This window comes from Phaseolus vulgaris, chromosome 4 (genome assembly GCF_051622355.1).
Source record: "Phaseolus vulgaris cultivar YP4 chromosome 4, ASM5162235v1, whole genome shotgun sequence".
NCBI classification, from domain to species: domain Eukaryota; kingdom Viridiplantae; phylum Streptophyta; class Magnoliopsida; order Fabales; family Fabaceae; genus Phaseolus; species Phaseolus vulgaris.
Window position 1 is genome coordinate 45,466,344 of NC_143501.1, and position 22,043 is coordinate 45,488,386.

Below are 22,043 nucleotides of genomic sequence, written 5' to 3' on the forward strand. Positions count from 1 at the left end.
CCAGAACTGTACCGTATTACCCACTACCTAGTCGGTTTGATCAGCCTGAGTAATTTCTTTGAAAAAAAACATTAAAAAATTATTAAAAAACTAAAACTCAATTTTAATTATTAAAAATAAAAATTTAAGACTAATTTGTTAAATTATTTATTGGTTGTAAAAATAAAAATATCATTAAATAGGTTTAGTATGCGTGTATAAGGAGAATAAATAAAAAGAGTTAAAAATATTAAAATATTAGATATAACATTAATTGATTTCTTTAACTTAAAAATATATATTAAATGCATTAAATGAATTTATTGATCAATTACATGCTACAAAAGTCAATGATGATTGTTGGACTTGATAGAAGTGTAAAGTTTATGAGAGATGTGTAATAATAAATTGGAAATTTCAAACAGGATAAAATCATTAATAAAAATATACACAAATATTCAAGCAATTGCATAAAAAGTTAAATTTATCTAAGTTTAAAAATTAAAATAAAATACTCTTTATTTTTTTTATATCTTTTTGTATTTTGCATTTAAAAAATGACAGTTTCTTCCTGCACTCCTACATTTTTCTTCTTTCACCCCCACAAGGTTGTGCAAAGATAAAATTGTCCCTATATAAAACTGTACATTTATTTTTTTGCATTCTGGATTATGAAATCTGGTAAATTTTTGGATTAACTCTTCCAGTAAAGTTTTTGATTGGCGCGTCTGGTAATCTCCCAGATTGGTACTTCTAGTAGTACATGAATGACAATGTTAATCCAAAATAAAAAATGCAGAACATCCATAATGAAAAAACCATTCCAAATTTGTCAATCCGTAATTCAAAATATAAATTCTGGGTTTAGAAATCTATAATTAAAAAAAAATCATTTTGGATCCACCAATCCGTAATAGAAATTAGGCGTGAAGATTCAAAAATCTGTAAATCAACAATTTATACAAACTTTACTTCTGGAACACCCCATCATCCAGAAAGAAACATGATTCACTTCCAGATTGATGAATCCATAGCACACTCTCAGATTCCGAATTCAAATAACAGATGGAGGTCAGTTTCAAGATTTAAAAAATTGTCGGGGTGCAGGAAGAAGGTTTAGGGGTGCACGAAGAAACTGCCTTAAAAAAATTAAGATTTAAGATTTTTTTTGTTATTCATCATGATGTATCAATGAGACCCTATAACTACACTAGTTGAACACATGTATTGCCTATAATACAGTTTTTATATTAAAAAAATGTATTTTAAATTGTAATTAAAAGTGTGTTATGAATTTCAGAAATACGTTTCAAGTTATATAAGTCAAGAAATATATTTTTGAATTATAAAATCTAAAATTAAATTCCAAAATACATAATCTATTGCATTACTTTTAATTCTCTTAACTCTAAAAACATTTATATTCAACATGATGTTATATAGTATTTTTTAAAAGACAATTCGATGCTTTATATATTTTGAGACATGTAAAAAGTATTATTTTTATGCAATTTCATAGCCAAGATTTTGTATTAAATAATAAGAAAAATAGAAAGTAAAAAATTAATTGTAGATTAAAGAAAAAATGAAAAAAAAACAATTTTAAATTATAAATTTTGAAATATATTTTTAGATTATGTAATATAAATATGTATTCCAGATTTTATAAATGATGTTTGTAAAACACTAACAAACATTTGTCATACAAAATTATTGTTTGAGTAATCATCATAAAACACATCAATTTTCTCTTATTGTCTTTTTTATGATTTCTACGGGGTTGTAATTGGTAAAACATGTGGACTATGACGGGTAAAGTGCGTGTCTATGACTAAAGTGTCTTTATGATATTTAAGTATGTCTCTCTTTAAGTGTGTAACTATGTGTAGGCCTTTTGTAAAGTTTATTATTGTATATCTGTGAGTGTGTCTTTCTATTTAATTTTATAAACAATTAATTTTATAAACAATTATTTTAATATATCATTATGTGTATTTTACTTAATATATTTGATTGTGTCATTACTTGTGTAGTAGTATTTATGTGTGTGATAAGGTTTATAATGTATCTGTCTATATAATTTTATCTATATTAGATGTGTCTCAATTCATAATTTTTCCTATAGAAGTGTAAATTTCTCTTTATATTTAATGAAAATATTCATAATACATTTTGATTTATTTTTAAATTAAAAATTACTTAAACTAACCAATAAATATGTAAACACCACAACTTACTCCTATTATTATATTTATCCATTATTAACTTTCAAAGTTTAACAAACTTTATAAAATGGAAGTAGTTTTTTAAATTTATTTATTTTTTCATTATAATCATTAATTTATTTTAATATGTCAATATGCTTGATATTATCTAAAATATCCTTATATGTATTAACATTTTAATTATATATATTATTACTTATTAAACTATTATTAAAATCTTTTACACATTATGATTTGTTTAAATATTTTAGTCGCGAACTAATTTAATTTTACTTAAAAATTTTGTTATGCTAATAATTTTACAGCTACTTATCCTTGATGTTTTTTAAAAATCCTAAAGGCACGAGATACTCTTATTGTTATTTTTTTTCCCCTTTTTTTAATTTTTTGTAATTAGTTGTTTGCAACGGCGTTGTGTTAGAAGAAGAATGTGAGTTTTTTTCCTTTTTATTGAGCAATTTTTTTTTTTGCAAATTACAGAATCCGTAACATAATGTTACGAGGACTCTTTTTGACCGAACAATCTGTAATATCAAACTGAAATAAATGATTGAAATTTGATATAGAATACGTTGTCCGAAATGAAGCCAGATTTCAAATCCCTTGAGGTTATGTGCAATTTTTGTGTTGATGTAGAAATTATCCAAGTATGTCATCGATGTTTTTTTTCTTTCTATTTTATGATAATGAATAATCAATCAAATTATTCATCTCCTTATAGGATGAAGTTGTCAATGTTCTTCTCAAAGCATACGATATTCCCTTCTCTATTACTATATATTTTTGTCTTTGTCTTTCATGCGTAAAGAGATGTCAAGCTTCAACCATGACCTTTTCACTTCCCTCAAACATTTATATCCTCCACACAATAGATTTTACCATTACATACCACCAACAAACTATTTGTTATTATTTCCGTAGTTGATCATGAAACATGTTCAATTTCAATGGCCAAAATTCTAATAACTAAAGTAATTTGAATCTTTTCAATTTTAATTTTAAGTTATTTTATTACAATGAATTGCAAACAGAAACAACAAAAATCTTAGAAAGTGTAAAGAGTTTTGTTCATAATCATTATATAAAAAAAAATCACCAACTCACAAGTCAAAAAATGCATTCTTAATAGACCATCCCGAAATGCTTTTTGAACATAAAATGTTGACCTCTGAATTATCCATTTCGGAGTGCATTTATAATAATCTAGATTACCTAGTTTGATACTGATTCTAGAAACCCAATTTTTAGGAGGCTGTCTCAAAATGTTTTTATATCAGAAAATGTTGGCTTATGGATTACCCAATTCAGAGTGCACTTATACAATTCTAGATTATCTAGTCTGATACTGATCTTCGAAACTCAATTTTTAGGAATCTCTACACCCCATAACCATAAAAAACTCTTAAACGAACTTTCTTATCTTAAAAAAACAATCAAAACTTTGAAAAAGCATCACAAGTCTATCCCTGTTCTCCAAACCTTGACACAACCTTTACCAATGCCAACAATCACAAAAGAAAAACAACTATGCTATGGAAGCCATTAACGCTGCCTTTCAAATAAAACTTCCAAGGATAGTTTCAGTATTTAAAAAAAATATAGAGATGCAGAAAAAAAACACCCATGTATTTATATGTATGAGGCAATTTCTTTCTGCACCATATCAATTCTAACCTGCACTCTATCATTTTTCAAAATTTTCAAAATTACCCTTATTCTGAATTTAAAAATCCAGAATAGTAAAATTAATAAAAAAATACATTCTGGATAAAAAAAATCCAAAACATAAAATTAAAAATACATTACGGATAAATATTTTCGGAATTCAAAAATTTGTTCCAGATATTTAAATCCAGAATTTCTGGATATTTAAATCCGGAATTTCCAGATAAAAGGATCTGGAAGTGATTTTTATTTACACCCTTCTTTATTAAGGTTATTTTCGTCATTTTTGAAGAGCATATTTGTTATTTTCAATACCAGATTAGGTGCATATTTGAACTTGATTTGCAAAAGTTCAGTATCTTAACGGGTGTTTATCAGCCCATTATTTAACTTAACTATGGGTTGATCCAGATGCCTACCCAAACTTTTGAAAAAAAAAAGAGTAGTTTATCACAGAATTTTAAAGTTTTATAATAAAACTAAATTGATTTACTTATTAACATTATTAATTAACTTGATGTTTTATTACTTGCATACAATATTTTTTTATTAATTTTTCATGCAAAAACCAAAAATATACATTAATTAGTTTTAACTTTATATATTATAAAAAATTGTTAAAAGTGTTGAAATGTTACATACACATATAACTCTAACATGAAACAACACTTAATTATTATGAAACATCAAATAATCTTGCTTAATAAATAATAATTTAACTTGAAAAAAAAATATCAAGTGGATCATAGTTACTATATCCCAAACATAAAAATTACAAAGCAGCCACATCTTAAGCAGCATTTGGGCTTAAAATGCTTTATGAAAAATTATTGGCTTCTTCTTGCTACACCCCTACATTTTTCTTCTTGCACCCCCATAATTTTGAAAATTCCAAAACTGACCTTAACCTATTATTTGAAAAGGGGCACCATGGTGGAGTTTTGTTTGCCACTGTTCATCTTCTTCATTCATATAGGTGCTGGTGCAGGGTCTTTGTAATTGTGCGGAGCAAGGTGGAGGAGTAGGTTGCCGAAGTGTTGCTTGAGTTCTAAAGATAAGAATTAATTTTTTTTTAGGAACATTGGTGATTATGGAGTTTTCGTGGTTACTAGAAATCGAGATTGGGTAATGTGTTACGGATTCATTAATCCATAATTGAATAATGTACTATGGATTCATCAATCCGGAGTATTACTGGAAGCAACAATCCAGAATATTACCGAAAATATCAATCAGAGATTTTACCGGAAGCATCAATCCAGGATTTCTACATATTCAATAATTCAAAATATGAAAAGACATATACGGATTCTCTATTCCATAAAATTACCGGATTGCATTGTCTGAAATAATATAGATGAAGTGTGGAAATGAAAATCCAAACAAAAAATAAAATTAGAGATCCAAAAACCATAAATTTTACTTAACTTCAAGTTGTCACCTAAACAACCAAGATAGAGTTCCTGGAATGGTGCCGCACAGAATGGAGATCTGGAGATTGGGAGTTGCGGCTGCGTTGGGAAGAAGAAAATGAAAGTGAAAGTTGTAAGGTTTCTATGAATTAGGGGCATTTTAGGGTTTTTAAAAAATAATTAGAATATTTTAGTCTTTGCATAACATTGTAGGGGTGCAGGAAGAAAAATGTAGAGTTGCCAGGAAGAAAGTGTCAAAATTATTGGCTGATTCTCCCTACACCCAATCAAATTGGACATGCACCCAATTGCATTTGTGAAAGTTCCGAATTACCCTTAATGAAAATGAAATTAGGGTTTAGTGATTTCTGCACCCAATCACACACCCAAGTTCATTTCTGCCATTTTCGCACCCAACACCATCTCTAGCACGAGCGTTCGCATCCTCGCATCTTGGTTGACATTTCTCCGGCAACGTAGTGTTGAGTGGAAGGACCCCTTGAACAAAGATGAAGCCAAGAGCGCAAAGGTTCTTCATTGTTACGCGAAGGTATGAGGGCATCAACGCATCCTACAAGCTTTTTTAAAATAAACATGACAAGGGTACAATTGAATTTTAGAATGTTCGTCGGTTAATCACAATGGATTGGGTGCAGGAAGAAATTGTCAAATTATTTCATTCTACTGTTTGTGAATTGGGTATATGGATCAATAAAGGCCCACTATTATAACTTGTATGTTTTAGTCGACGGGTCCGCAGACTAGAGTAATTTCTTGAGAAAAAATAATTAAAACTAAAACTTAATTTTTAATTATTAAAATAAAAATTTACAGACTGATTTTTTAAATATATTTATTGGTTCATCATAAAAATGAAAATATCAGTAAATCTGTTCAGTATATATATATATATATATATATATATATATATTATATTGAGAATAAATAAAATTAGCTAAAACAATTCAAATATTAAATATAACATTAATTGATTTCTTTAACTTAAAAATATATATTGAATGAATTAAATTAATTTATTGACCAACTACATGCTACGAAGCTCAATGATGATTTTTGGACTTGATGTGTTATAAAAATTGGACACTTCAAACAGGATCAAATAGTTAATAAATTTATACATAAATATTGAAGCAATTACATAAAAAAATTATACTTGTTTATACGAGTTTCACAAAAAAATTCTAAAACATTATTTATTGTAGTCATAATTAAATAATTTTTTTTATCTTAAAATTTATTAAGATCTTTATTACTGAAAATCAGTTTACAATTGAATAAACAGTAATTGTAAAAAAAATGTATTATTTAATTTATTTGTTTTAAACTTATTTTTCATCTTAGAATCGTTAAAAGTACTTAATAGTGCAGTTTAAGAAAAATAAATAAAAATAATTATACTTTATTTTGTATATTTTTATTTGATTTTTTAATTTTAAATTAAATTGATTATGTCTTTTAATATTTTTTAAGTGTCTCTTTATATTTAAAAAAGTGTTATTGTGTTTTAGTTATTTAAAGGGTATATAAATATATTTTGAAAAGTTCTACAGTGAAGAAAGTGTATGACGACATGAAAATTAGATTAAAGTAGTTGAGCTTTTGAAAAGCTCCAAAATGCAATGTGTGGTGAAGTGAAAAATAGGTTAAAGTAGTTGAACTTTCTGTGTAAGGTAGGTTACTTGTGCATATATGTATTTAGGTTTAGTAACTTGGCAGTCCGCTTTTCTTGAAGGAAGGGGAATTTTGGATAGCATTCTGGTTGCTAATGAAGTAATAGAAGAGACGAAGAGGAAGAAAAAAAGTTGTGTGTGTTTCAAGGTGGATTATGAGAAGGCGTATGACTGTGTGAGGTGGGATTTCATCTATTATATGTTAGACAGACTCGACTTCTGTGAAAAGTGGATATCTTGGATTAAGGCTTGCTTGGAATCAACTTCAATGTCAGTTCTAGTAAATGGGAGCCCAACTAAGGAATTTATTCCGAAGAAGAGGTTGAGACAAGGCGACCCTTTATCTCCTTTCTTGTTTCTAATAGTGGCTTGAAGGTCTTGCAGGGGTGTCTAGGACTGCAGCAGAGAAAGAATTGATTGAAGGCTTGAAGATCGGCAAAAAGTCAGTTAAGGTAAATATGCTACAATACGCTGATGATACTTTGTTTTTCTGTAAGGCAAATATCAAAAGTGTGTTTAACATTAAGATCATGTTGAGTTGTTTTGAGTTGGTTTCTGGTCTCAAGGTGAATTTTCTCAAGAGTAGGATTGGTGGGGTTGGTGTGGAACAAACGGAAATTCTAAGTTTCGCGTCTGTATTAAATTGTGAAATAATGAGAACTCCTTTTAAGTATTTGGGGTTACCCGTAGGGGGATGCCATAAGAAGGGCGTTTTTTGGGATGAAGTGGTCAACAAAATAAAAAGAAAACTAGATAGATGGAAGGGTAGATGCATCTCAATGGTAGGGAGGATACGTTTGATTAAGTTTGTTTTATCGTCTATACCTTTGTTCTATCTTTCTCTTTTTAAGATTCCGTCTAATGTGTTGAAGAAGATTGTGAGTTTACATATGAATTTTCTATGGGGTTGGGGGTCAGAAGGGAGGAAGATAGCATGGCTTGCTTGGGATAAGATTTGCAATCCCAAGGAAGCGGGCGGGCTAGGAATTATTAATGTTAGAAGTTTTAATATAGCATTATTGGGAAAATGGATATGGCGTCTGAACTCAGATGAAGGAGGGTTATGGAGGGTGGTATTAGATTCTAAGTATGGTGGATGGAGAGGCCTAAAGGAACTTCAGAATGATAGTAACAAAGTTTCTTTGTGGTGGAGAGATTTGATGAAGGTATGGAGTTCAGAAAAGTGGGGAAGGAAGTTTGAAGATTGTGTTAATTGGGAGGTTGGAAATGGGAAAGACATTTTGTTCTGGTCAGATAATTGGGTAACATCTGGAGATTTGAAAAGTAGATTCCCAAGGTTATTCTCTTTATCTGTTTTTAAGGAAGCAAACATAAGTGAATGTGGATCAAAGGCTAATGGGGTATGGGAGTGGAATTTAAGGTGGAGAAGGGGTTTGTTCACTTGGGAGGAGGATCAAGTAAGCCAACTCTTAGAAACAATTTCTAATAGGAGGATTGAGTCGGAGATAGGGGATAAATGGGTCTGGAAGGATAGTGAGACAAGAGCGTTTTCAGTCAAGTCTGCTTATAGGCTTTTAAAGGGAGAAGGAGAAGAGGAAAATTCAAGATTTTACAAATCTTTCTGGAGGATTAAAGTGTTGCCTTCAGCTCATGTCACAGCTTGGAGGGTGATTGAAAACAAGGTAGCCTCCAAGGTAAATCTAGTGAGACGAGGGATACAAATTGAGTGTAATCTTTGCAGCTTATGCAGGTTATCAAAGGAGTCAACAAATCATTTATTCTTTGATTGCAGGGTAGCTTGGAAAATTTGGAACCTATGTTATGACTGGTTAGGAATGAATTCGGTTGATCTTATCGTTCCCGGGTCACATTTTGAACATTTCAAAATTTTGGATGCACCTCATTCAGTTAATCTTACTATGGGTAATATTTGGATAGCTTTGGTCAGTGAGATTTGGAGACACAGGAATAATTGTTTGTTTAAAGGAGGAGTGGTTGATCATACTGAAGTATTTTCTCTGGCACAGGTCAAGGTTTGGTCTTGGATCAACTTAAAGATACCGTCAGTGAGTTTCTCATTTTCTGAATGGTGTCTTGAACCTTTGGTATGTATGTACTCGATTTAATACTGGTGTTATTTGTTTTTTTCTTCAGTTATAGCTATTAGTATTGGAAAGGAAGTAGAGGATTAATCTGTGAATTTTAGATACGATGGTGGAAAGGAACTTTTATCTTTTGTTATATGTACAAGGGTTGGATCACCCCTTAAGTGAACCGATTTAATTTAATAGTTGATTGCCGATAAAAAAAAAAAAATTCGTATAGTTTTATGATTTTTTTTATCTGCCTATTGTGACTTAAAAGACTCTACAATAAAGAAGTTGTTAATGTGTAAAGTACGTGAAAGGTTTTTGTGTACGGTGCGATCTTGAAATGTATCTTAAAATAATCATTTTGAAAAGTTATGCAGTGGAGTACGGTGCTGTGGAAGTTAGGTTAAAATAATTGAGTACAGTGCAGTGTGGAACCTAAGTTAAAGTAGGTTGAACGTAGTTTGCTTCCTTGTGTGGATACGTATTTAGGTTTATTAACTTTCGTTTAGTTTTAGTATTTTTTTTTTACTTGCCTATTGTGACGTAAAGGGCTCTACAGTGAAATTGCAACTGTGTAAAGTAGGTGAATTTTTGTTGCCTAAGGTAGATGAAAATGTTTATGTGCATATGTAGTTAAATTTATTATTTTTGACCCATTTTTTAGGTTTTTGATCTCGATAACTCTGTATGTTGTGACTGAAAAGACTTTTAATACTACGATTTTTGTGTAAAATAGGTGAAAGTCATCGAAGTTTGTGTGTAGCGAAAGTATACTACGGTTGTGAAAGCTGCGAAAGTGTACGACGATCGTGAAAGCTGTAAAGTGTACGACGGTCGAGAAAGCTGCAAAAGTGTACGGCGGTAGTGAAAGTTACGAAAGTGGACGACGGTTAAAATAATAGTTTTTGAAAAGTTATGAAGTGGAGTAGAGCGCACTGGAAGCTAGGTTAAAATAATCAGGCTTTTGAAAAGCTCTGCAGCAGAGGGAGTGTGGGACATCATAGAAACTAGGTTAAAGTAATAAAAGCTCTTAAAAAGTACTACAGTGCAGTCAGTACAGTGTAGTATAGTGCAGTGCATTATTGAACCTAGGTTAAAGTAGTTGAATGTAAGTTGCGTGTGTGGATACGTATTTAGGTTTATTAAATTTATTCTAATTTTAGGATTTTTTTCTATCTACCTATTGTGACTTAAAAGGCTATACCAGCGAAGTTGCGACTGTGTAAAATAGGTAAAAAGAATTTGTGTACGACGATCGTGAAATGCATGTTAACATAATTGCTTGTCAAGAGTTCTGCAGTGGAGTACGGTGTTGTCGAAGCTAGGTTAAAATAATCGAGCTTTTGAAAAGCTACGCAGTAGAGAGAGTGTGTGGCGATATGAAAATTAGGTTAAAGTAATGAAGCTTTTGAAAAACTCTATAGTGCAGTACAATATGGAACCTAGGTTAGAGTAGTTGAACGTAGTTTGATTGCTTGTGTGGATAGGTATTTAAGTTTATTAACTTTTGTATAGTTTTAGTATATTTTTTTTACTTGCCTTTTGTGACTTAAAAGACTTTACAGTAAAGTTGCGACTGTGTAAAGTAGGTGAAAAGTTTTTGTGTAAGTAGGTGAAAGTGTTTTTGTGTAAGTAGGTGAAAGTGTTTTGGTGCATATGTAATTAGATTTATTACTTTTGACTCATTTTTTAAGGTTTTTGTCTCGATAACTCTGTATGTTATGACTTAAAAGACTTATAATACTGTGTACCATTTCTATGTAAAGTAGGTGAAAGTCATCGATGTTTCTGTGTAGCGAAAGTGTACAACGGTCGTGAAAGTTGTGAAAGTGTACAATGGTCGTGAAAGCTGCGAAAGTGTACGGCGGTCGTGAAATGTAGGTTAAACTAATAGTTTGTGAAAAGTTATGGAGTGGAGTAGGGCGCACTGAAAGCTAGGTTAAAATAATCAGGTTTATGAAAAACTCTGCAGTAGAGGGAGTGTGTGACAACGTCGAAACAAGGTTAAAGTAATAAAGCTTTTGAAAAGTACTAAAGTGCAGTCAGTGCAATGTAATATAGTGCAGTGCAGTGTAGAACCTAGGTTAAAGTTGTTGAACGTAGGTTGCGTGTGTGCATACGTATTTAGGTTTATTAAATTTCTTCTAGTTTTAGGATTTTTTTTCTATCTAACTATTGTGACTTAAAAGGCTCTACAGTGAAGTTGTGAGTGTGTAAAATAGGTGAAAATTTTTTGTGTACGACGATCGTGAAATGCATGTAAAATAATTGCTTGTGAAAAGTTTTGCAGTGGAGTACGGTGTTGTGAAAGCTAGATTAAAAATAATCGAGCTTGTGTGTGACGACATGAGACATAAAAATTAGGTTAAAGTAATAAATCTTTTGAAAAACTATACAGTGCAGTACAATGTAGTGTAGTGTAGTATGAAACCTAGGTTAGAGTAGTTGAACGTAGTTTGCTTGCTTGTGTGGATACGTATTTAGGTTTATTAAATTTCGTTTAGTTTTAGTATATGTTTTTTACCTGCCTATTGTGACTTAAAATGTGAAAGTGTTTCTGTGCATATGTAATTAGATTTATTATTTTTGACTCATTTTTTAGGGTTTTTGTCTCGATAACTCTGTATGTTATGACTAAAAAGACTTTTAATACAGTGTACCATTTTTGTGTAAAGTAAGTGAAAGTGATTGAAGTTTTTGTGTAAGGTAGGGGAAGGTCATTGAGTGTTTGTGTCATTTGCATTTAAGTTTTATACTGTGTAGTTAAAACATTATTAGGATTTTTAAATAATTCCTGAATGGTACTGTGTTTATGATTTATTTGTTTATTTATAGTCATTTGACGAATTTAGATTTTATAGTGTATAATTAAAGTAAGTGTAAGATTTTTAAGTGTTTACGACTAATTGTATGCAAGGTTTGTTAGTGTTTGGTTAGAAGGAGTTTATAACTTTTTTTCATTAGTTCTAAGGTGTGTTTATAATTTTTGAGTGTGCATGAATTCAGTGTCTTTAGAATGTTTCAGTGTTTGTGCGTAGAAATGTGTTTAAGTTTTTATCTTTATTTTTAATGTGTTTTACTCTTAAAATGTGTCTTAATATTTGTAGGTTGGTCCTCATCTACAAGTCTCTCTATTTATTTACGTTTATCACTAATGTCACAAAGTATGTTTTTAGTTAATTAGTTGTGTGCTTCTCAATTTTTTTATTCAAATAATCAGTATTTATGTGTGAGCAATTCAATGAATTCATAATTTAACTATATTGAAGACGTGCATTTCTTTCTATATATTATATGTATCTACCTAATATATATTTTAAACACACACCATGTTAATTTGGGTCTTATCATTATGAGTTTTGCTACAATAACCATTTATAATTTTATTTATTTATATTTTTTATATTCAACATTTCGGCACCATCTTTCGACCTTACCTTTTGGCTGACTTTTCGGTTCAATAGTACACATTTAATCATTATTTATTTTATAATTTTTAATATAATTTTTTACTTTTAAAATCTTAGAAAAAAGATGAGAAAGGACAATATTTTATAAAAATATTTATGAGAATAAATTAAAAAAAAATGGTGTAATACTTACCTCCCTTACATTTTTTCAAACTGATTTTCACCCAGATTTTTGTCTGGATAACAATGTGTGCTTAGAGTGTTTTTCTGTGAAAAACCTTGTAGCGAAAGTGTATGACAGTCGTGAAATGTACGTTAAAATAATAGTTTGTGAAAATTATGTTGTGGAGTAGGGCGCACTGGAAGCTATGTTTAAATAATCAAGCTTTTGACAAGTTCTGCAGTAGAGGGAGTGTGTGGCATTGTAGAAACTAGCTTAAAGTAATAAAGCTATAGAAAAACACTATAGTGCAGTACAGTGTAATGCAGTGTTGAACCCTAGGTTTAAAAGTAGTTGAACGTAGATTGCGTATGTAGATACGTATTTAGGTTTATTAAATTTCTTTTAGTTTTAGGATTTTTTTTATCTACCTATTGTGATTTAAAAGTCTCTACAGTGAAGTTGCGACTGTGTAAAATAAGTGAAAGATTTTGTGTACGAGGATTGTGAAAAAAAGATGAGAAAGACAAATATTTTATAAAAATATTTTTGAGAATAAATTAAAAAAAAAATGTTATGACTCACCTCCCTTACTTTCTTCCGAATAGATTTTCACCCAGTTTTTTGTCTGGATAAATGTGTGTTCGGAGTGTTTGTTTCTGGAAAATCGTGTAGCGATAGTGTTTGACGATCGTGAAAGCTATGAAAGATTATGGTGTACGACGGTTGTGAAAGCTGCGAAAATGTACGACGGTCGTGAAAGATAGGTATTTGTGAAAAGTTATGAAGTGGAGTAGGAGCACTGGAAACTATGTTAAAATAATCAAACTTTTGAAAAGCTCTCCAGTAGTGGGAGTGTGTGGCAGTGCAGTCAGTACAGTGTAGTGTAGTGCAATGCAATACAGTGTTGAACCTATGTTAAATTAGTTGAACGTAGGTTGCATGTGTGGATACGTATTTAGATTTATTAAATTTTTTCTAGTTTTAAGATTTTTTTTTATCTACCTATTGTAACTTAAAAGGTTCTACAATGAAGTTGAGACGATGTAAAGTACGTGAAATGTTTTTGTGTACGACGATCGAGAAATGCATGTTAAAATAATCGTTTTTGAAAAGTTCTGCAGTGGAGTGCGGTGTTGTGGAAGCTAGGTTAAAATATTCCAGCTTTTGAAAAGCTATGCGGTAAATGGATTATGTGGCGACATAAAAATTAGGTTAAAGTAATAAATCTTTTGAAAATCTCTACAGTGCAGTATAGTGTAGTGTAGTGCAGTATGGAAACTAGGTTAGAGTAGGTTAACGTAGTTTGCTTACTTGTGTCGATACGTATTTTGGTTTATTAACTTTCGTATAGTTTTAGAATTTTTTGTTTACGCTTTACAGTGAAGTTGCGACTGTCTAAAGTAGGTGAAAAGTTTTTGTGTTAGGTATGTAAAAGTGTTTTTGTGCATATGTAGTTAGGTTTATTATTTTTTAAGGTTTTTGTCTCGATAACTCTATATGCTGTGACTGAAGAAACTTTTAATACATTGTACTATTTTTGTGTAAATTATGTGAAAGTCATTGAAGTTTTTGGGTAAGGTAGAAGGTCATTGAGTGTTTGTGTCATCTGCATTTAAGTTTTATAGTGTGTAGTTAAAACATTATTAGGGTTTCAAAATAGTTCCTAAATGGTACTGTGCTTAGGATTTATTTGTTTATTAAATAAAGTAATTGTAGGATTTTTAGGTGTTTATGAATAATAGTATGTAAGGTTTGTTTGTGTTTGGTTAAATGAAGTTTACAAATTTTTTTCATTAGTTCTAAGGTGTGTTTATAATTTTTGAGTGTGCATGGATTCAGTGTTTAACATATTTATAGTGTTATCTTATTGGACTCAAAACCTATTTAGGCTTTTCTTTTTATACCTAATCTATTTTTTAAACACAGTTATTAATTTGGGTCTTACCTTGTGGGTTTGGATACAGTAACCATTTATAATTTTATTTATTTAAATTTTTTATATTCAACATTTTGGCTCGACCTTTCGATCAAACTTTTCGATTTAGTAGTACACATATAATCATTATTTATTTTATAATTTTTAATATAAGTTTTTATTTTTAAATTAAATTTATTTAGTTTTATTTTATTTGTTTTTGTAGTCAAGGTGCATCATTAAGTGTGTTTGTTCAAAGGTCTTTAATATAAAATTATATTTCTTATTGGAATGACTACTTGACTTGGTTCAAATAAAATAAATAAATCACTTTTATTATTTGGTTTGAGTGAGTAAAATACCTAAAAAATAAGTAAAGGCAACTGTGATAATTTTTAATTAATTAGTAATGTTCATTTTCACTTGGATTTTAAAATAAATATAATATGTGCTCCGAGTGTTTCTCTCTGAAAACCCTGTAGCAAAAGTGTACGGCGGCAGTCGTGAAATCTGCGAAAATGTACGGCGGTCGTGAAAAGTGCAACAGTACGACGGTGGTCGTGAAATATAGGTTAAAATAATAGTGTGTGAAAAGTGATGAAGTGGAGTAGGGCGCACTCGAAACTCGGTTAAAATAAGCTCTGCAGTATAGGAGTGTGTGGCAGTGCAGTGCAGTCAGCAGTCAGTACAGTACAGTGTAGTGTAGTGCAATGCAGTGTTGAACCTAGGTTAAAGTAGTTAAAAGTAGGTTGCGTGTGTGGATACGTATTTAGGTTTATTAAATTTCTTCTAGTTTTAAGATTTTTTTTTTCTATCTACCTAGTGTGACTTAAAAGGTCCTATAGTGAAGTTGCGACTGAGTAAAGTAGGTGAAAGGTTTTTGTGTACGACGATCGTGAAATGCATGTTAGAATAGTCGTTTTTGAAAAGTTCTGCAGTGAAGTGCGGTGTTGTGGAAGCTAGGTTAAAATATTTCAGCTTTTGAAAAGCTATGTAGTAGATGGAATATGTGGCGACATAAAAATGTGGTTAAAGTAATAAAGCTTTTGAAAAACTCTACAGTGCAGTATAGTGCAGTGTAGTGCAGTATGGAAACTAGGTTAGAGTAAGTTAACGTAGTTTGCTTATTTGTGTCGATACGTATTTAGGTTTATTAACTTTCGTATAGTTTTAGTATTTTTTTAGGCTCTACAGTGAAGTTGCGACTGTGTAAAGTAGGTGAAAAGTTTTTGTGTTAGGTTTGTGAAAGGATTTTGTGCATATGTAGTTAGCTTTATTATTTTTTATGGTTTTTGTCTCGATAACTCTGTATGTTGTGACGGAAGGTCATTGAGTGTTTGTGTCATCTGCATTTAAGTTTTATACTGTGTAGTTAAAACATTATTAGGGTTTCAAAATAATTCCTAAATGGTACTGTGTTTAGGATTTATTTGTTTATTAATTAAAGTAAGTGTAGGATTTTTAAGTGTTTATGATTAATTGTATGTAAGGTTTGTTAGTGTGTGGTTAAATGAAGTTTACAATTTTTTTCATTAGTTCTAAGGTGTGTTTATAATTTTTGAGTGTGCATGGATTCAGTGTTTGTGTGTAAATGTGTTTAAGTTTTTTATCTTTATTTTTAATGTTGTTCTCTTAAAATATGTATCAATATTTCCATATTTCATCTACGAGTCTCTTTATTTATTTAAGTTTATCTGTGTTTATATCTCACAATTATGTCTTTAGTTAATTAGTTGTGTGTTTCTCAATTTTTTTTATTCAAATAATCAGTATTTATGTGTCAACAATTCAATGATAATTTAATTATAGAATACGTGCACTTCTTTTTATATATTATTGTATGTATCTAACAATTAAAATTAAAATTAAAAAATGTTAAAAAAATAATCAATAGTATAATACACTAAAAAAATATCAAAATTAAATGATTATAAAGTTTAAATTTTCATTTTTTTTATGAAATCATATGTCTAGAAAATTTTTTCATTTCAGTTTATTATTAATTTACATATTTTTAAAATTCTAAAAGTATATAAACTTAATAATTAAAAATTATAAACTAATCATTATAAATTTACAAAGTAATCATTATAAATTATATAAAAATATATTATTATAATAATTCATATTAGTTTTAAAAGATTAGAAAATTTAACAATTATTTAAAAAATTGAATATTTTTTTAAGTCTATTTTCAAGATTATGTATCAATTTTATTTTATTTTATTCATTATAATAATATATTTATTGTAATATAATTATGTGTTCAATCTTACATATTCTTACAAAGGCCCATAAACTTTTCTTCTTTCGGCAAAATGTGCTGACTTCTTGGATCTTCTTAACTTTTCGGGTTGGACTTTCGGTTTACTCCAGCTTCAGGTTGGGCTTATGGTTGACTCCGGCTTCAGGTTGGGCTTATGACTGGCAAGTGACAATTGCTCCTTGCACTCAATCAATTGCTTCCTGCACCCAAGCGGACTTTTTAAAACCCAATTCTGTCATTGTCTTCTTTATTTTGAAAAAGGTGTAGGGTGCAGAGAGAAACTTGGTTTTCCTCTTCTCTTTTTGGTTGGTGCTGGTTTAAGCTGCGTAGGTGGTTTTAGTGTGGTGCTGGACGTGGTAGCTTCATTCTCTCTCGCCGTCCAACTACGTCACAGACGATGCCGCCTCAGTGACCACCACCATCACAATCGACATCGCCGTTCGTTTGGTATTCGTCACAGGTAAGCGCCGCTACTGAACGGAAAACGGCACAAAGATTGAAAAAGAAGGGGCTGCAGTGTGTTGGGTGCAGGGAAAACTAAGGGGGCTGTAGTGTGTTGGGTGTAGGGAAAACTAAGGGACTAAAAAAACCCCTAATTATCATTTCATTAAAGTTAGTTTAGTCTTTTCACAAAAGCAATTGGGTGCCAATCATATTTGATTGGGTGCAGGGAGAATCTGCCCTGACAAGTTTACTAGGTTAGGCTAGATCAACTGAACCTCTCGACTTGTCCTTTCGATCTCCACTCACGGTTGGGTAAGGCGCTCCGATGCCAAAGTCAAAATCAGTTTTATATAATTATCAGATAAATTCATTATACCTCTTAGATTGATGACCTATTTATAGTGTTCTCTTATTGGACTCAAAACCTATTTAGCCTTCTTTTTATACCTAACATATTTTTTAAACGCACCTATTAATTTGGGTCTTACCATTGTGGATTTTGCTACAGTAGCCATTTATAATTTTATTTATTTATATTTTTTATATTCAACATTTCGGCTCAACCTTTCGACCAAAATTTTCGGTCTCGTAGTACACGTATAATCATTATTTATTTTATAATTTTTAATATAACTTTTTATTTTTCAATTAAATTTATTCAATTTTTTTTTTTTTGCAAATTAAGGAATCCATAATGTAATGGTATGAAGATTCTTTTTGACTAACCAATCTGTAATATCAAACAAGAATAAATGATTGAAAATTGATAAGTATGTATTTTTCGAAATGAAACCAAATTTGCAAATCCATTATGAGGTTATGTGCAATTTTTGTATTGATGTAGAGGTCACCCAAATATGCCGTCAATGTCTTTTTTTTTTCTTTTTTTCTATTTGATGATAAAGAATAATCAATCAAATTATTCATCTCCTTATAGGATGAAGTTGTCAATGTTCTTCTTAAAGCATACAATTTTTCCCTACCTATTATTGAACAATTTTTGTCTTTCATGCAAAGAGAGAAAAGAGATGTCAAGCTTCAACCATGACCTTTTCACTTCCCTCAAGCATTTACATCCTCCACACAATAGAGTTTACCATTACAGACCATCAACAAACTATTTGTTATTATTTCCATATAGTTGATCATGAAACTAGTTCAATTTCAATGGCCAAAATTCTAATAACTAAACTAATTTGAATATTTTTAAATTTAATTTATTTATTTTATTACAATAAATTGCAAATAGAAGCAACAAAAATCTTAGATAGTGTAAAGAGTTTTGTTCAGGAATCATTATTATAAAAAAAAAAATTCACCAATTCGTAAGTCAAAAAATGCATTCTGAATAGGCCATCCCGAAATGTTTTTTGAAAAAAAAAAATGTTGGTCTATGGATTATCCATTTCAGAGTGCATTTACACAATTCTAGATTACTTAGTTTGATATTGATTCTCAAAACCCAATTTTTAGGAGGCCATCTCGCAATGCTTTTTGAACAGAAAATATTGGCTTATGGATTATCCATTTCGGAGTGCACTTATACAATTCTAGATTACCTAGTCTGATACTGATTCTCGAAACTCAATTTTTAGGAATCTCTACACCCCATAACCACCCAAAGCGCTTAAACAAAACCCTTTTCTTATCTCAAAAAATCAACCAAAACTTCGAAAAAGCAGTCACACATCTATCCTTGTTATACAAACCTTGACACAGTCTTTACCAACGTCAACAATCACAGAAGAAAAACAACCTTATCATGTAATCCATTAACGCTACCTTTCAAATAAAATTATTAAGACTAGTTTCGATATTTTAAAAAATATATAGATACAAGAAGAAAAATATAAGGATAGAGAAAGAAACACTCATGTATTTATATGTATGATATGAACTTGGTTTGCAAAAGTCCAGTAATTTAACGGGAATTCATCAGCTCATTATTTAACTTGACTTTGGTCCACAGGACCCAAACTTTTGATAAAAAAAAAGTAATTTAAAATCACAGGATTTTAAAGTTTTATAATAAAACTAAAATTGATTTACTTATTAACATTATTAATTAACTTGATGATTTATTACTTGCATACAATATTTTTTATTAACTTTTCATGTAAAAATAAAAAAATATACATTAATTAGTTTTAACTTTATATATTATAAAAATTGTTAAAAGTGTTGAAATGTTATGTACACATATATTAGTTTCAGTCAAGGGTGAAAAGTAATTGTGTTCTAAAGCATCTCAAGATGTTAAAAAAAAACATTCAAGAATAGTCAACACTAACTATGTTTCCAATTTTAGCATGTAACATTTTTCATTAAAATCAACAATATAAGAATAATTGTTTAATCTTTCTAAACATTCCTCAACATAATACTCATTACCTACAAAAATGTGCAGAATAGTTCAAGATTTAAAGGTTGAAATTAAAGTTAAAATAAATAAAATTATATTTTATATTATATTTTATAATTTTTGTTCAATTAATTGTAATTGATTATAATTCAAATATGTAAACAAACCATAATTAATTTTGACAAGTGATTATACAAATTTACAACTGACTTTAATATAGTATATGAAAATATAAATTGATGAATAAAATAAATAAAAATTATACATAATATTGAAAATAACACTCTGATATAAACATTGCACTCTTCTGTCTTCTATCTGTGGAAGTTGAACCCTTCAGCCATTTTCCTTGGTTCTTCCATCTTCAACTATTTGCCGGAATCACTCCTTAGCCTTTGACGACGTCGTATTTTCTTACTATTGCAAGGTCTTTTTTCCTATTGCGGCTATTTCTTCTTCTTTTTCTCGCTTCTCTGCATTTCCTTGTCAGGTAACCAATTTTCTTCACACCACTCTTTAGAAATCTATAGCACCCATAAACCTATTTGTTGCTTCTTTTCTCAGTTGAAGAATGTGCTACAATGGGTCATTCTCGTTACTGAAAATGTGGGATTTAGTGGTTTAACTGCAATGCCCTCAAGCTGTTTGACAAAATGTCCGATCATTCTGCAAAATGGTTTCATCCAAACATGCCTTGAAAGATAGCACTAGTGATTTTAATTTTGGAAATTGTGGCATGGACTGCCTAGGATTTTATATATTTTTTAATTATTTCTTCCTGTTTAAGTGTGGCTAAATGCTGTGGACTGAAGAAAAAAAATTATTATTGACAGATCAATTAGTTCTTCCTGATGGGATGTAGGTCATTCTCCTACAATAGTCTTTTTCCATCTCTTCTAAGGGTTGCAAAGTCACATTTGTTGCCACTCTCTCAAAGGTCAGAAGTATTTTATTTTTATGATTCAGGTCCAAGCTTACTACAACATTGTTGCAATAGTGGTTCTCTCAAGAACTTTCAAGCGTTGAGATCATATGCACGTGACACACGTAGAGGCTATGATCTCTTTGGCCGGGGAAGTAGACCAGGGGATGAAGAGTTCAAGAAAGCCTGGGCAAAGGAGATGGATGAAGATAACACTCTATGGACAGGAAGTGAGGATGAAAGTGATAAAGAAATGGGATCTAAAAGTAATCTAGATAAGGAGATAAAGAAAGCAAGACTGGAAGCTAAAAAACATTCAGACTTGGTTGATGCAGATGACAGTGATGAGTTAAGAAGTGTCTGGTCTGGCAGTGATGAAGAGAAGACACTGTGGACTGGTGATGAAATGGATAGTGATGATGATATTCCTACTTCAGCTTACCCAAATGAAAGTAGTGACAAGTACATAGATAAATTGTTTGAGTTTGACGAAGTTCCCAAATACAGAACCATCTCAGAGATGTTGAAAGCAGAACAAGAACCTGAGGAGTTGTCACCAGGAAAGCAAGCTAGGAAGATTGCTGTTGAGAATGCCTTAAAGAAACTAAAGAAAGGTCCAGATGGGAGGTACAGTAATGTGTGGGAGGTTATGAGTGATTTAGATATTCTAATAGGAGCATTTGAAAATGTTGTTTCAGGACCAGAATATGAAGAGCTTAGACAAGGAGGGCCTAAACAACTAAATATTCAGTTTTTCAAGGACATACAAGCACGTATGAGAGATCCAAATTACAAGTTCTCACCTGAGTTAAAACTGAAACCAAAGAGTAAACTGGTTTCTAGAAAGAAATGGCAGAAGGCAGAGTCCAGAAGGAGGAAAGCAAGAAAGAGATAAATATATAAATGTTTTCTCATTAATGCACAAGTTAGGCTTATGATCTTATTTTATCTTTGAACAGTACATGCTTCTTAATGCATGAGAATCATTTATATATTGATTGGTAATTGTATTTTTTTTTAATATGTTAGCCAAAATGTTTTGAAAGTAAACCCTCACTGCCGGTTTTGTGCCTGTCTTAAGTGTTAGTTCCTTTTAAGATCATAAACTCATTCGTATTTGTAATTTTTGTTGTTTTTCAGAATGAGATTTTTTTTTGTTCTTCATAATATACAACATGTAGAGGGTGATGGTTGTCATTAAAAAAAATAACACTCTGATATTTTAATTTTATAAAATTTGTTAAACTTTATGTTATTTAAAAACTAATTATGGATTGTTACTATAATTTTTTATTCATAATTCATGAAGATCAATTTAAAATTTTATATTAAATAAAATCTAGTTTATATAATGATTAAGTGAAAATATTTATGAAAAAATGTATGACGAAAGTTATTATGAAAGTTGTAAGTTGTTATCAAGGAGACTTAAAGGAATGCTACAGAAAGTCATAGACCCAAGGCAAGCAGCGTTTTGGAAGGGAGAGACCTCTTTTGGACAATGTCCTTGTTGCTAATGAGACTCTGGAAGAGGT

At 30.3% G+C, this 22,043-nt stretch overlaps 2 protein-coding genes across 6 annotated transcripts; both read left to right on the forward strand.

The window, feature by feature from the left end:
* Positions 1-6,991: 6,991 nt before the first annotated feature.
* Positions 6,992-20,291, forward strand: LOC137838881 (uncharacterized). The gene is made up of 5 exons (XM_090301061.1): positions 6,992-7,072; positions 7,179-7,242; positions 7,357-9,038; positions 19,927-20,076; positions 20,151-20,291. Exons 1-5 carry the CDS (start codon positions 6,992-6,994, stop codon positions 20,289-20,291), a joined length of 2,118 nt encoding a protein of 705 aa, XP_090157187.1.
* LOC137837781 (uncharacterized) lies at positions 19,878-21,529 on the forward strand. Of its 5 annotated transcripts, none has more exons than XM_068646905.2 (2): positions 19,878-20,076; positions 20,151-21,529. In XM_068646905.2, exon 2 carries the CDS (start codon positions 20,438-20,440, stop codon positions 21,401-21,403), a length of 966 nt encoding a protein of 321 aa, XP_068503006.1. In that variant the 5' UTR covers positions 19,878-20,076; positions 20,151-20,437; the 3' UTR covers positions 21,404-21,529. The 5 variants fall into 5 exon arrangements, with proteins under 5 accessions (XP_068503006.1, XP_068503007.1, XP_068503009.1 ...); XM_068646906.2 differs by having other exon boundaries at positions 20,420-21,529; XM_068646908.2 differs by having other exon boundaries at positions 20,553-21,529.
* Positions 21,530-22,043: the final 514 nt, after the last annotated feature.

Coding starts and splice junctions, on each gene's coding strand:
- LOC137838881 (XM_090301061.1), top strand. CDS start 6,992: ATGTATTTAGGTTTAGTAACTTGGCAGTCCGCTTTTCTTGAAGGAAGG. Junction 7,243..7,356: donor TGCTTGGAATCAACTTCAAT/GTCAGTTCTAGT, acceptor AAGGTCTTGCAG/GGGTGTCTAGGACTGCAGCA. Junction 9,039..19,926: donor AATGGTGTCTTGAACCTTTG/GTATGTATGTAC, acceptor TGAACCCTTCAG/CCATTTTCCTTGGTTCTTCC.
- LOC137837781 (XM_068646905.2), top strand. CDS start 20,438: ATGGGATGTAGGTCATTCTCCTACAATAGTCTTTTTCCATCTCTTCTA.